This window comes from Chinchilla lanigera, unplaced genomic scaffold, assembly GCF_000276665.1.
Source record: "Chinchilla lanigera isolate Chin_1 unplaced genomic scaffold, ChiLan1.0 scaffold00006, whole genome shotgun sequence".
NCBI classification, from domain to species: Eukaryota; Metazoa; Chordata; class Mammalia; order Rodentia; family Chinchillidae; genus Chinchilla; species Chinchilla lanigera.
Window position 1 is genome coordinate 32,886,249 of NW_004955407.1, and position 16,038 is coordinate 32,902,286.

General features: G+C 42.2%; 1 protein-coding gene across 1 annotated transcript in view; it reads right to left on the minus strand.

Annotated features, from left to right (window-relative positions):
- The window catches only part of Tmem50b (transmembrane protein 50B), a 39,657-nt gene that overhangs the window by 9,869 nt on the left and 13,750 nt on the right, over positions 1-16,038 (minus strand). The window contains exons 2-5 of the mRNA XM_005375687.2: positions 13,628-13,767; positions 9,499-9,611; positions 7,804-7,871; positions 3,719-3,811 (exon numbers count right to left, since the gene is read on the minus strand). Coding sequence (XP_005375744.1) covers positions 3,719-3,811; positions 7,804-7,871; positions 9,499-9,611; positions 13,628-13,726 — 373 coding nt within the window. The 5' untranslated portion in view covers positions 13,727-13,767. The remainder of the gene's footprint in view (positions 1-3,718; positions 3,812-7,803; positions 7,872-9,498; positions 9,612-13,627; positions 13,768-16,038) is intronic.

Here is a 16,038-nt window from a genome sequence, read left to right on the forward strand (position 1 = left end):
TGTGCTTGTGATATGTTGTAAAATGTTGTATGTCTGTTAATGTTTCCCTCCTTTTATCTTTAAAATAAAAAAAAAAAACAGATTTTATATTTTTACAGATTTTAGAATATCTGAATATATATAATGAAATATCTTAGGGATGAGATCCAAGTTTAAACACTAAATTCAATTATGTTTAATGTATACCTCATACACATAGCCTGAAAGTGATTTTATACAGTGTTTTTAGTGTACCTTTGTTTTTCATTTCTTTTTTTTTTTTTTTTTTGGTCTTTTTGAGACAAGGTCTCACTATGCAGTTCAGGCTGGGCTTGAGCTCACTTTGTAGCCCAGGCTGGTCTCAAACTCGCAAAGATCCTCCTGATCCTCCTGCCTCAGCCTCCCGAGTGCTGGGATTACAGGCGTGGGCCACCACACCCGGCCCTGCACCTATGTTTTGAATGAAACATCACAAAAGATCACACCTGGAATTCCTCATTTGTGGCATCATGTCAGCTCTCAAAGTCTCCAATTTTGGATTTCAGACTAGAGATGCTCTAATTTCAGATTAGAGAGCTGAGATTAGAGATTTCAAATTAGAGATTTCAGATTAGAGATGCTCGACCTACATATAAATGATAGCTGTTATTATGAACAGTAATAGCTCAAAATAACCTGTACAGGGAAAAATTTGAAATTTATGTTAGAAATGTCCCCTAAAATAAAACCATATTTATTTTAGAACCAAAAAATTATATATAATGATCAATGTTGTTGAATTAGGAAAATGAGATGCATAATTGAGAAGTTCCTCACTGTGTACTAGTTCTTTAAATATTCAGTAAGATACAGACTTTACAGAAATAACTTACTCCTATTTTCATTACAGAACTTGAAAAGTGGCATGTATTACTTCAAGTAACTTGAAATAAGCAGAAAGTCACTAATCTGAGGCTGTCTTTACACTCTTGAGTTCCACCAAAAACTAACTCTGTGTGTATACAAACTGAAACCTAATTTAGGAGTGTATTTTTTATAACAAATAGCTGCATTTCAGCCAATCACAGGCAGCCAGTGATCAGACAGTGCCTAAACTTGGAACCAGCGATAAAATGAGCCTAAAATATATTTCCCTATATGATTTAGACAAAATAAGGAAGCCTATAGGGGCAGAAAATACATTTGTGACGGTCTAGGACTGGGGAAGAATGGGAATGCCTAGTGGGCTTAGAGTTTCTTTGGGGGTGACAAAATGTCCTAAAATTTGATTATGACAGTAGGAACACAACTCTAAGAATATACTAAAAACTCAATTATATACTTTTTTTTAAGTTTTTTGGGACAGAGTCTCAATGTGTAGTTCAGGGTGGTCTTCAACTCACTATATAGCCCAGGTTGGCCTCGAACTCACAGTGACCCTCCTGCCTTAGCCTCCCTAGTGCTGGGATTAAAGGCGTGTGCCACCGTGCCCAGCAGAACTGAGTACTTTGTATGGTATGTACATTACATCTCAACAGAGCAGTTTTTGAAAAGTACTTCCCTTCTGGCAGACTTTATACTAGAACTGTGAGAGTGCTCTATTAGGTGTTTTTTTTTTTGGTTTGGGTTTTGTGCTGGGGATTGAACCTGGTGCTGTTACAGGCAGCTGAGTTAGACAGAAATATTATAGGCAGTTAGACAACGCCAGGCCCTGGAAGGAGCCAACATGAAACACAAGATTAGATACCTGTGGGCCAGACCTCAAGACAAAGGACTAAACAAATGCACCACATACCTCCCTAGGTGTCAGCATAATGGATTGATATTCTAAATAGGTAGCAACCACCTTCAAAAAGCAGAAAGAGTCACTAGCCCAACCCCCTATGGGAAAGGCCCCTGTTCTGTATGAATGCCCGCTTGCTACTTGACTTACTTCCCCATTTGATCCCAGTTCACTCAATTTCACCTCAACAATTATACTTGTAAGCTTACTGGCTGACCACAGTTTTGTCCCACCTCATGCCCGCCTTGTAATTTCCTATTTTCCCCCTGTCTTGGACCTACCTCACCTCGGGGTTTTGCTCTATAAAGTCCCTGGGAAGGGAAAGGTCCTTGGCAACCCACTCGGGCCCCCTTCTATCCCTCTCTTGGACAGAAGCTTTCTTTCCCTCAATAAATATATTTTGCTCTTAACCTCCATTGTTCCTAAAATTCATTCTTTGATTTTGGAGAACAGGAACTCGTCCCAGATATCGTTCAGGTTGGGAGTTTTTATTTTCCTGTATCAGTACCTTCTATATGCCTAGTACGTGTGCTACCACTGAGCTGGGGCTCTAGTCCTTTATTTTACCTAGTTTTCATTAGATAAAAATCACACATTTTAGATATTTGGGGCGAGTAATGTTATTGAAACATTAGCCAACCACACTGAACTCTTCTTTTTCTTTCTTTTTTTTTTCTTTTGCGGTACCGGGGATCGAACTCATGACCTTGCACCTGCCAAGTAGGCACTTATGCCACTGAGCTGTATCCCTAGCCCCCACACTGAACTCTTGAACTCTCGTTTCTCTTGTGCAAAGTCGAAGACACAGAAAGGACAAAGATCTTCCACAGATCTTATACACTTAGCAAATTAGAGACTGAGGGCATACTGTCAAAAGTATTTCAAAGTCAGCTATAAGGTCAGACCAGAGACTGGCAGAGATTCCAGAGGAACACGCTGTCCCCGATACTGACTCCTAGATGTGGAGTGAGGGAACAGCGAGAGAAACAGGGTCTTCCAAGGCCTCCAGAGACAATGCTGAGACTGGGTTCTATGTTTCAACCTGGTGTGGGTGAAAAGCTGGGCAGCTGGCGCAGCCATAGTACTCAGGATGGTGTGGTGAAGGCACATCTCCTGCATCAACTGTTTGGGCACAAAGATACCCGTGCCCTTAAAAACTCTCCTTGTAGTAATAACTGAAAAATTATAGGCTGGGGCTGGGGATGTAGCTCAGTGGTAGAGTGCTTGCCTAGCATGCACAAAGCCCTGAGTTCAATTCCCAGTAGCACAAAAAAGAAAAGAAAAGAAAAATTATAGGCTAGGGTTGGAGAAAACAGACGTCAGTGGAAAGAAAGATACTGGAACCCACAGCCCTTATCCCAAATCATTGAGCAAGATACGCTTTGGAATTTCGAATTTTTCCAATTAAGAATAGTAACACAAAGCATATGTATTACACAGCACCCCTAGCTGGATCTGGAACAGCATCCTATAATCAAATACATACAAATTCATTCCTGTAATACAACACTTGACTACTGACACTAAATGTGATAAAGACCATAATGAGCCTCTTGTCAGTTCTGGCCAGGTTTTGCTGCCAAATTGGTTATGAAAAGTTTAATTTTTTCCCAGCATTTTGTGGATTTCAGAATTGTGTATAAGGGTACTGACTATAGGCCTGATCTGCTTCCTCACTCCCCAACTGCCAGGAAATGGGCCTCCTGTGTAAAAGCCTGGCTGTGCAGGGAAAGGAGCCAGAAACTGTAGAGATGGCTGGGAGTCACGGCTTTGTCAGTGGCTAGGACTCCCACCAGGGCCCTTCTACTGCACAATGACAGGCCGTGTCAACAAGCAGTAACCCTGCTCAGGGGCGAACAGCGTCCAGCTAATTCAGTAAGTACACTACATTTTATTCCAGGTGGACTTAACAGACTTAACTAGATACAAAAGACATATGAAGCTACCCTATAAAATAAAGGAGGAACACATACTTACTCTGGGTAACATATGCCCCAAACAGAATCCACATGGAAGCAATAAGTGACCCGAACATCAACATGAAACCAATGAAGAGCCAAACTCGAGCACCTGTGTGAAGAAGAGGCTTTGTGATTTTGCTCAGTTCTGCAGTTCCATGACGACGCTGGGAACAGTGTTTGCCTAACATATAGCATGTATGTCAAAGACAGCCACGTATTTATATAGTCTGCTATTACAGTTAACTGAATGAAGATCAAAAAAACCCAAAAGGAGTTCAACCATTATCTGGACAGGGGAAAAGAAGGAAATTACCTTTTACTGGCTGAAGAAACTAATACCCGAGTAGACAACCTTCACTGGTAATTATTTAACTAAACTGGTTCATTAAACCTTAACTGTTGTTACACATATTATCAAAATAACTGCTCTGTAGAGAGCACCAAATGTGCTCTAGTCATTATCAGGCAGGAAAAGGAGATTTCAGATGCACAAGGACTAATCAGTGGTGAGCCCTGCAATCACACTACTGCTCAATACGGTATAAACAGGGCCATTCCTCTTAAGAACAGTCCGACTTTTATAGCTGAAGCAGCCAACCCATACCACATACCCTTGAAAAGGTCAAGGGCAGAAGTATCTCTTCAACCCTAGAGTGTCAAGGATTCTAGACTCTCAGTAATGCAACCATCTAGGCCCTGAAGCAGATTAAACACATCTTTAGGAAAGTAGACTAATACTTGTATCAGACCCTTTCACAGGCATAGTGATGGCCATCACTACAGAAAAGGAATAAAGGTCTGCTGATGTGAAAATAAAACCCTAGCCAATTTCCACAGCAGAAAATGAAATGTGCCTCAATTGCAGATATTCTGGTTTAGGGTTTTTGTTTTTTGAGACAGAGTCTCACTATGTAGCTCAGGCTGGCCTTGCACTCACGGCCATCCTCCTGGCTCGGCCTCCCTAGTGCTGGTATTTACACGAGTGCACCACCATGTCTGGCCTCTTACTAATAGAATTAAACAAGAAAAACATTTATCTTGAAAAAAAGAGAATGCTCTTGTTTGGAAAAGAAAAATGAAGCTAACATTTTTCCTGTTTTGCTTTGGTGGCCAGGAAGCTCAGATATAAAATAACTGAACAGTTAAAAGGATGTATCTTGTACTAGATTCTGTGTACAATTATTTTTTTCACCCAGATCCTATATCTTTTTACAGATTTATTACATAAGATATCATTTACTGTGTATTTACAATTTTGAGACTTTCCTACAAGTTCCTCTTGGAATTAAATGGAGACAGTTTACAAATCAGTTATGTAAATATATGAAAGCTTAGTGAGGCAATGCCTAAACTGGACTATAAGATATTTCCTTCTTCACTTCTGAAACCCTAGACAGAACTTGCACTATGCACCTCACATAAACATAAATGTGTATTTTAACTGGGTGGGAACACTCATGAAATAAAATGTAACCATCAGAGTAAAGGTAAAAAGTTTGAGAACCAAACAGCATGGTGGCACACACCTGTAATTCCAGCACTCAGAGGGCTAAGGCAGAAGGCTTGCCGTGAGTCTGAGGTCAGCCTGGGCTACACACTGAATTCCAGGCCAGCCTGAATTGAACTGCACAGCAAGACACTATCTCAAAAAACCAAAATAAATTAAAAAGGATAGGAACCAAAGGCAAAGATGAATTCCATCTTTACTCACTTTCTTTTCTTTTATGAGACAGGGTCATGCTATGTAGCCTAGGCTGGCCTCAAACTCACAATAATCCTCCTGCCTCACCCTCCCCCCAGTGCTGGGATTATAAGCATGTGCCACCGCAGCCAGCTACTTTCTATAAATAATAAATAACAGGAACAACCCACAGCAATGTCTGTGAGATATTCAACCAAAAGCCTGATCAAATAAATTACTGTGGTCTCTATACACACTTTCACTTGCTAATTCCTGCTACTTTTGTCTTATTTACCCTCTCTTGTTCCTGACATTACTACTGGGGCTAGGGTACAGGACATATGAAAAACTAAGCACACCTACACATGTGCACACGCATGCACGCGCACACAAAAGTACTGTGCACTTCAACCACAGACTCATTTGTCACTGTCACTATATATCCTCCTTCTCAATTCTCCCAGTAGAGGTGAGGTTATAAAGCATTAAGTAGAAAAGAAAACTGGGCCGGGCATGGTGGCTCACGCCTGTAATCCCAGCACTCAGGAGGCTGAGGCAGGAGGATCACTGCGAGTTCAAGACCAGCCTAGGCTACAAAGTGAGCTCAAGGCCAGCCTGAACTACACAGCGAGACCCTGTCTCAAAAAGACAAAAAAAAAAAGAGAGAGAAAGAAAACTGTTTTTCACAGCTCCTTTATTTTATTTAAAATGCTGTAATACTTAGAGATCTAGTGTCACAATCGGTTAGCACACAGTACTTACACAAAATGTTATGATACTAACTGTACAATGCCATCTCTATAGAATTATAGAAAAGACAGAACTATGGTGATAAAAGGCAGCTGGGTGGTGGCTAGGAGGTCAGAAAAGGAGATTAACCCAAAAGGGTAGAAGGACGCTCTGAGAGAAATGGACATGTTCTACAAGCATCTGTTAGAATGCACCAAAATGTACACTTTAAATCTGTGCCTTTTACTGTACACGAATTTTACCCAGTTAAGGTGCCCAAAACAAAGAGGAGATACCATATGGCACTGAGCCAAAGGGACCCAATGGCTCTGGGCTGGGACAAGACTGCACAGCAGCTAGAAGCATGGTGCCTGGGGCCGACATGCCCAGATCCACCACCTGCTCCGTAACGAGGGGCAAGCTATTTAAGTCCTCTGTGCCTTGTTCCTGCATCTAAAAATGACGACATGCACCAGGCGAGGTGAAGCACACCTATAATCCCAGCACTTGGGAGGCTGAGGCAGGAGGATCACAAGTTTGAGGCCAGCTTGGGCTACACAGTGAGCTCGAGGCCAACCTGAAGTGCACAGGATAACCTGTCTCAAAAGACAACACGAAAAAGAGGACAATGAGAACATTTACTTCATAGGGCTATTGTGACGAGTGAGTGAACAAGCCAGTACCGTGACGCACTCAGGGCAATCTCTGACGCACATTAAGCACACTACAAGGGTCTAGTTATTCTTCGTCATCCTTCAAAATTCCTCCCCTACCTACTGCAGACTTCCAACTGCAGTAGGACCACAAATCACTTTTCCTGCTCCTCGAAGGTTGAAAACAGGACTTCCCACACTGTACTTTTCACACAGAGTACTGAAATTCCACTGAGAACAAACCTCTGGATCCTAAGAGGATCTGTTACAACCTAAATAAAGAAAAGCACCATTGGATAGCAATTCAAAAAAACTCAAACTACAAATTAATTCATTTGTAGACAAACAGCAAGTTTCTTCTAAACAACTTGGTTGGAATCTGTGGGTGGCTATTCACGTAATCAGAATTGAACGTGAGAAGCAGTGCAGTCCGAGATTAGACCCTCGCATGTCCACTGCTGTGGCAGGTATCTATCAGTAAGGAACACTGGCCAGCACTGTGGGTAAGATTAAGCCCATCCTTAGCACTGCAGGAGGAAGCTGGAGCCCACGACTCACTGTTTTTTGCTGTGGGAGAGTTTTTTTGTCTTTTGTCCCTTGCAACGGGATTCACTCTGCAGTTCAGGCTGGCTTGAACTCACTTTGTAGACTCCTTTTTTTTGGTACCGGAATCAAACTCACAACCTTGCGCTTGCCAGGAAGGCGTTCGTGCCACTGAGCTATATCCCCAGCACCCACTGATTTTTCAACAGTTAACATTTTTTCTGTATTTTGGGCAGCATAACATGACAAAAAGTTAACTTTCAGGATTTTTTTTTACTATAAAAGTAACTAAAACACTTTCATATTTTCAAAACAATACAGATTATTTTTCCTTTAAATAAAACTAGAACTTTCTAAATAGTTAATAAAAATGTTCCTTATTATCACTACCAGTCCTACACGAAGACTCATAGGAGGCTTTGGTTTTCTCTGCTGCTCATGCTGCCTGTATGCCCTATGTTGCCTGTATCCACCCGAAGTTCACAATGCCTTTACCTGTTCTTCCTAGACAGCCGGTTTCATAGCTATCGCCTCTCACCTGTGCGTTGGACACAGCATTTATCCTGGAACAAAACAAAATCATCCAATGAGCTTTTTTGGTATTAAAATATTTATTTAGATGACGGGTATGGTGACTCACACCTGTAATCCCAGCACTTGGGAAGCTGAAGGAAGAGGATTGTGGCAAGTTTGAGACCAGCCTGGGCTACAAAGTGAGTTCAAGGCCAGCCTGAATTGCATAGTGAGACCCTGTCTCAAAAACACAAAATAAATAAGTAAATAAATGCAATAAAATATTTACTTAGAAGGAAAAAGATTACTTCCTTAAAAAGGCCAGGATTTACACATATCTTTTTTAACAAAAATCCTACTGAACAGAAATATTACATTAGTCTTCTTTCCCCTAAAGAACACCCAGAAAACATACCTATTTTAAGAGATTTCTACAGCCAGGCCTAGTGGCACATGCCTGTAATCCCAGCACTTGGGAGGCTGAGACAGGAGAATCATATGAGTTAGAGGCCAGCCTGGGCTACACAGCGAGTTCAAGGCCAGCCTGAACTACATAACAAGATCCTGTCTCAATACCCCCACAAAAAAGGTATTTGTCTAAATTTAACACTCAGTTTTGGTTTAAAAAAAAATGAGAAACCACTTTAAAGATATCAATATGTAATACAACAAGCACTGTTAATTTCCTACCACTTTGATTTTAACTCTGTATTGTCTGTACTGTTCTTTTGCTATTTTGTAAAATGTTGTCTATGTTTTCCTTTTATTTTTAAAATAAAAAATTAAATTAAATTAAAAAATTAAAAAACAGGCATGGTGGTATATGCATACAACCTCAGTTACTCAACAGGCTGAGGCAGCAAAAGTTCCAGACTGGCCTAGCCAATTTAAGGTGACCCTGTCTCAAAATACATAAGTGCTAACGTGCTCGCCTAGTATATATGAGATACCAGATTCAATTGCCAGTGCCAAAAACCCAACCTTAATAAACTGAGAATACAAATGTACAGTGTTTTTTTGGTTTGTTTTTGGTTTTTTTTTTTGATACTGGGAATCGAACTCAGGACCTTGTGCTTGCAGGCAGGCACTTGTGCTGCTGAGCTATATCCCCAGCCCACAAAAGTATAGTGTTAAAGAAGAATCTACTGGCCAGGCGTGGTGGCACACACCTGCAATCCCAGCACTCGAAAAGTTGAGGCAGGAAGATCATTGCAAGTAGATCAGTCGGGACTAACAGAGTGAGTTCAAGGCCAGCCTGAACTGCACAGTGAGACCCTGTCTCAGAAAGACCAAAAGAAAAAAAAAAAAGAAATGATAGATCATTAAGGGGAAAAAAAAATTTTTTTTTTTTTTTGGTCTTTTTTGAGACAGGGTCTTGCTATGCAGTTCAGGCTGGCCTTGAGCTCACTCTGTAGCGCAGGCTGGTCTCAAATTTACAACAATCCTCCTGCCTCAGCCTCCCAAATGCTGGGATTAAAGGCATGCACTACCACGCCTGGCTCAGGAAAAAATATTTTTTAAAAAATCTTGAACTGGGGAGGCTGGGGATTTAGCTCAGCGGCAAAAGCGCCTGCCTGGCAAGCGCAAAGTCGTGAGTTCGGTTCCTGGTACCGGAGAAAAAACCAAAAAAAAAACAACAACAAAAAATCTTGAACTGAGAATTACCTTCATACTTACATGAAGAAAGCCAATGTGGAAAACACGCCACAGGTGTGAAAAGTATGGTTCAACTGTTCTGGTTTAGGATACACCACTGCTGCATCAATCATTATCCACCAACCTGTGAAAAACTGAACAGCCCAAGACATTAAAATGCTAAACTCTTCCTTAGCACAACAGTCTTCTATTCCTGTAAATGAAAAAAAGTATTTCAACTTTTTGAGTTTTGGATACTGAAATACAAAATAAAAATCCCTTGTTTACTTGTTTTATTGCAGATGAATCCAAGTGGGGTAAGATTTGGAAATTTGCTCTCAGTGCAAGACAAAACCATACCTGTATTTAGGAATGGCTTCTTTGCTTCTACCATCCCGCATAATTAGACGCAGGGGAAGCTCTCCTAACTAACCTCCAACAGAAGCAGCTCCCTTATTACCTGAAGCGTGTCTTCTCTCTAGTCAACGTTTCTAATATCCCGCAAGCACTTTTGTTCCCACAAGTAAGATGCATGCTTGCCAAGGGTCAGTTGTCATATCTCCAAAACTTTTTCCCCACTTTTTAAAACAGGGTTTTCTTAAACAGTACAGGCTGGCTTTGCACTCACTTTGTAGCCAAGGGTGGCCTCCAAATTGCAGTGATCCTCCTGCCTCAGCCTCTCAAGTGCTGGAATTACAGGCCTGCGTCACCATACCCAGTCTTCCAAAACTATTTTAGACTGCTATTATCTTAGTGATGTCACTTAATACTGTATAACAAACTGAACATAAGTTTGTTCAAGGCCCAAGGCCTTGAGCTCAAGGCCAGCCTGAACATAACATTTATAAAATGTTAAACTAACAAACTAAACAGTTCCATATAAATGCAACAGATATAAAGCAGACAAGTTGCTTCAGAATTTCTCATTTAATTTATGCAAGTGATGATTTTCCACTAAAGTCCTGACAGAACAGGGAAATGATATAATCCTCATATTTATATTTTTTTTAGCAAATGTTAACATTTTTAATCTAGCTAAATCCTTTGGTGAAGTATCTAAAATGTACCAATAAAATCTGGTTTTAAAAAAAAAGAAAAACCCTTTGGTTGTCGTTTGTACACCACAGGCCTTGAGGAGCATACAGGTAGGGCTGTGTGGTCCAGACACCAACAAACTCTCCCCTCCTTCAGCCACCAACCAAGGGCCACTGAGATCAGAGTGTCGGGATCCCTCTGCTCCCTTATACCCACTTTGCCCTTTATGGCTGGAGTCTACAATCACCCCCAAAAGACTCACTGTGAAGACCTGATCACCAACACAGCAGTGTTCGGAGATGGGGCCTACTACATAGGCGACTGCACCACGAGGGCATTAACCTCGTTGATGGATGAAAGGATGCGTTCAGGCTGAATGGACTATCAGTAGGTAGGCCTGTGAAGGGACTAGGCATAGGGGACATGGCTTAAAGATGTAGTAGGACCCTGGCCCCTTCCTCTAGCTCCCTCTTTCACAGTCTGTCACCCTGGGCTTCCTGGCTCCCATGAGGTGAGCAGTTTTCCTCCGCCGCACCCTTCCACCACGATGTTTCTGCCTTGCACAAGCCTAGAGCAAGGGAGCTGTGCGACCACGGGCCGAAACTTCTGAAACTATGAGCCAAAACAAACCTGTCCTCCTCTAAGCGCTTGTCTCAGGTATCCTCTCAGTGATGAAACCTGGCTGAACAGGCGCCCCAGAGCAGCATAACACAGGGAAGAGACACTGCCCTGGGCAGGGAACGGAGTGGCCCTGTGGAGGCCTCCTGCTGAGGCAACAGACTTATCAGCACAGTAAGACGGCAGGGGGCAGGGAACAAGGAGAGAGAAGCCCAACCATCTCGTGCTTGGCCGAGGCACTGCCCACACGCCTTGCTGGAGGCCGGAGTATTTAGGATCCTCACTCAACTCTGCATTCTGAGCTTAGGACAGTGCGCCTGCTACAGCACATCAGGTTGAACAGCCTGGCTCTCCAGAGCCTTTCAAATTGTTAAAAACCACGCATGAAAAGTTTTCAAACTCTGTGAAGTGAAATAACTGATAAACCTGAAAATGATTTAACATAAAACAGCTATTTCAGGTCAATCCTGCTCTCCACCCAAATATTAATGAACACCGTCAAGGAGCACGTTAAAAAAGGAAAAGGAAAAAAACATCTAAAAGAATTCTGCATTCAGATTTCTTCACAGTTATCTTTAGTTCCTAGATTGCCCTACTTTGTTTCTTGTTTTCCATTTGACTTTGGTTACAGAACTATACATTGAAAGAAAGGTATTTCAAAAATCGTAAAAGATGTTGAAGTCTATTTTAAAACATGCAGTGACTAGCTGGCCGTGGTGGTGCACACCTGTAATCCCAGCACTCTGTGAGGCTGAGACAGGAGCATCTTTGCGAGTTTGAGACCAGCCCCAGCTACAAAGTGAGCTCAAAGCTAGCCTGAACTGCAAAACGAAACCCTGTCTCAAAAAGACAAAAACAAAAACAACAACATGCAGTGAGAAACAGGGAGAGGTTAACAGCATGATAAGGTAAGACTGGTTGTGATTTGTTTTTGCTTTGTTCTGTTTTTTGAAGCCGGATGGTAAGTTTAAGGGGAGAAAGGATCTTCTTTTTTGAGACAGGGTCTCACAGTTCAGGCTGCCTCAAACTCTCAGGGATCCTTCTGCCTCAGCCTCCCAAATACTGGGATTACAGGCCCGCGCCACCGTGCCCAGCCAAGAGATGATCTTTATATCATTTTCTATTTTTATTTATATTAACATTCTCAATAAGAAAACATTTTTTTGTCATTGTTGTTTGTTTTTCTCTTTTTGAGACAGGGTCTTGCTATGCAGTTCAGGCTAGCCTTGAGCTCACTTTGTAGTCCAGGCTGGCCCCGAAATCCCAATGATCCTGCCTCAGCCTCCCAAGGGCTGGTATTACAGGCATGCACTACCATGCCCAGCAAGAAAATATTTTTAAAAAGGAAAAAAACAATGAAAGAAAATTAAAGGTATAGTGATGCACACCTTCAATCCCAGCACTCAGGAGGCTGAGGCAGGAGGATCACCGTGAGTTCAAAGCCACCTTGAACTGCATCGTGAAAACCTGTCTCAAAAAGACAAAATCTCCCCAACAAATTTTTTCTTCTTCCATTCCCTGTACTGTAGTGAAGGAAACTGTTACAGCAATTTTCGCTCATTAGAGGTGAAGAAACTAAGCAGCACTCAGAGAAGTGGAGGGAACCAAAGTTTATTATGCTGGAGGGCCCAGAGGAGTTCAGCACCCCAAAGCCTGAGCCCCAAGCACACGTATGCAGGCCTTATACACGGCCTCTTGGGGAGGAGGGCAAGTTAAGGTACAGAAGCAGAACAAAGGCAGTTACTCAAAGGTGACAGGTTTACAACTCTGCACGTCTAGGTGGCCTGGCAGGCTGGGGAGGGAGATAACAGGATGTACTGAAGCCATCTGAAGTTACCATACTGAAGTACAGACGGTACAGAAGGGTGCAGCTGGTATGGGAAAGGGAAGAAAGGAGGGTGCAGTCAGGAACATCCAGGTTGAAAAGTTCAGTTTTCCTCAGCAAATCCACAATTCTACGGTCTCCCCAGAACAACTGCAGAGCTTCCATTCTAATGAAGCCTACGGTGCTTGTGCTTTCTACACATCCTGTCAGGGAGTCACAATACCTCTGTGTTACATTAAATTCTGATCTTTTGAGAATATTAAAGTGTACATATATTGTACTGTTAAGTTAAAAATCATAATATGCCATCACTAGAACTGAAGAAAAAGTAGTAAATTTCACAAATTTATCAAAACAAACCCAGGGCCCTGTTGTGCAGTAACAGTACCTAGAATCTTGACAATCACCTACTGAAAACATCAGGGGAAGCCAGGCGTGGTGGCACACGCCTGTAATCCCAGCACTTGGGAGGCTGAGGCAAGAGGATCGCTGCGAGTTTGAAACCAGCCTGGGCTACAAAGTAAGCTCAAGGTCAGCCTGAACTGCATAGCGAGACCCTGTCTCAAAAAGAGAAGAAGAAAAAAAAAAATCAGGGAAAAAGCTGGAAGGGTTTTCACAGTTCAAAGGGATCAACACTAATTTCCAGAGCAATACATGAGACATAAATGTCACCAACTGGGCTTTCTCACTTACCAATATGCCTGCGACCACGGAAGCCACGGCATTTCTTCTCTCACTCCAGTCAATACATTCACATTCTGGCCATCGGAAATTATCGAGGAAGCCTGCCATTTTTATTGCTTAAACTTGGATTTTTCATTAAATACTGTATCCTACAAACAAAACAAAAAGTAATCAAACTAAGGAAATGTTTTTTAAGAAGTGAAATATCTAGCTGGGCATGGTGGTGAACACTTGTAATCCCAGCACTCAGAGGCTTAGGCAGAAGGATCGCTGCTAGTTCAAGTCCAGCCTGGGCTCCAAAGTGAGTTCAAGGCCAGCCTCAACTGCACAGTGAAACCCTGTCTCAAAAAGACAAGACCATTTTGTGCTACACCGTGAGTTCAAAGCCAATTTGCACGAGAGAGTAAGACTCCATTTCAAAAGGAAAAAAAAAGTTTAGGCCCAACCTGGGTAATTTAATGACTAGCAAGATGTTGTGCCAAAATTATATATGTTTTTTCTTTTCGTCTTTTTTGAGACAGGGTCTCGCTATGCAGCTCAGACTGGCCTTGAGCTCACTTTGTAGCCCAGGCTGGCCTCAAACTTGCAACGATCCTCCTGCCTCAGCCTCCCAAGTGCTGGGATTACAGGTGTGCGTCACCATGCCTGGCATAAAATACATTTTTAAAGGACTGAGGATGTAGCTCAGTATGAAGGAAATGAAATCTTTTTTGTAATACTGGGGATCAAACCTAGGGGCACTTTATCACTGAGCTACATCCCCAAACCCCTTTTTTAAAAATTTCACAGGGTCTTGCTACATTGCCCAAAGGAAAGTTGTAATCCTTCTGTCTCAGTCTCCTGAGGAATTACAGACATGTGCCACCATACACGCTTCTTGTTCCTTTCTTAAAGCCTTAAACTACTTTAGGTCCCATTCCACTATAATTAAGAAAAAAGTAGTATTTCAATCAGTAAGTACCTACTGAGATATATACAGGACTGTGCTCAGACACAAGGGGGAGCTGCTATTTGCTAAATGAACCCTGGGTTTTCACACCTGTCTGTAGCGGTTAGAAGAGCAGCTCAGTGGTAGAGCACATCCAACCACAAGACCTAGAAGTTAATTTCCTGCACCACTGAAAAACATCCTTGCTGAGCGTGGTGGCGCAGGGCTGTAATCCCCGCACTCGGGAAGCTGAGGCAGGGGGATGGTTGCAAGTTTGAGACCAGCCTGGGCTACAAAGTGAACGTACGGCCAGCCTGAACTGCATAGAGACCCTGTCTCAAAACAACAACAGCAACAAAAAAATTCCTTAACTCTTTTCCCACTGCCAGGTGGAACTATGTCCTACTACTTAAATTTGAGTCAACAAGAAAGACTGGTTGGCCAAAACAGAGGAAACAATGCTATGTAACTTCTGCCATGCAGCTTCCAAGATTAGGTCATAGAAGGCAATGCAGCATCTGCCTGGTTATCTGGAACACTAATTCTAAAGTCCTGAGTCACCACGCAGAAATCCAAGGGTGCCATTCTGTGAGGAGACCACATATAGGTGTTTTGGCCCACAGCTCAGTTGTGGTCCCAGCCAAGAGCTACCACCAACTGTCAATGTGTGAGTAAAGACACTTCTGGGTGACACTGTCCTCGCCAGGGCATCAGTCCCACACTTTGAGCTCTCCTGGGTGAGACGCCAAGTGTATGAAGCAGAGACACATCATTTTGGCTGTGCCTTTACCAAATTCCTGACCCACAGAATCCAGTAAACATAATGATTGTTGCAAGTCACTAATTAAATCTATAATGTAGCAACATGTTAAGAAAGTACAGAAATGAGAGAAATAATGCCAATGAAGAATGACATGGCCAGGTGTGGGCGAACATGTCTGAAAAAAAAAGAATGATTAAAGGGTGGCATATAAGGGGAACTTTTTAAAACAAAGACATTACATCCAAATGGGTGATTTAGAGCCACCATAAATTCTTAAAAAATAACAAATACAAAAACTGTTTAAAAATGCTAAGGAGTAGTAAAAAGCAAGCAGAATCTGGAAAGGATTTGATTCTTAAAAGGAAGAAAATACAATGAATATGACCCATCTTTTTATTTATTTTATTTTATTTATTTATTTATTTTGGAGACAGGGTTTTTTTGCTTTGTAATTGAAGCTGGCCTTGAACTCACTATGTAACCAAGCTGGCCTCAAACTCACGGTGATTTCCTGCCTCAGCCTCCAAAGTGCTAGGATTACAGGCATGTACCACCATGCCTAGCAGGACCCAATTCTGCACAGTTTTCTCCCACTTCCAACCACAGGGAACCCTGGCGGCCCGAAGTGGCTAAAACTCAACCAAAACTTCAGTCTTACTGGCCTCAGATAGCAGAGGATGGGGCAGCTCTGCAATCAGAGGTGAAATCATGGCTGGGAGTGGGTCACAA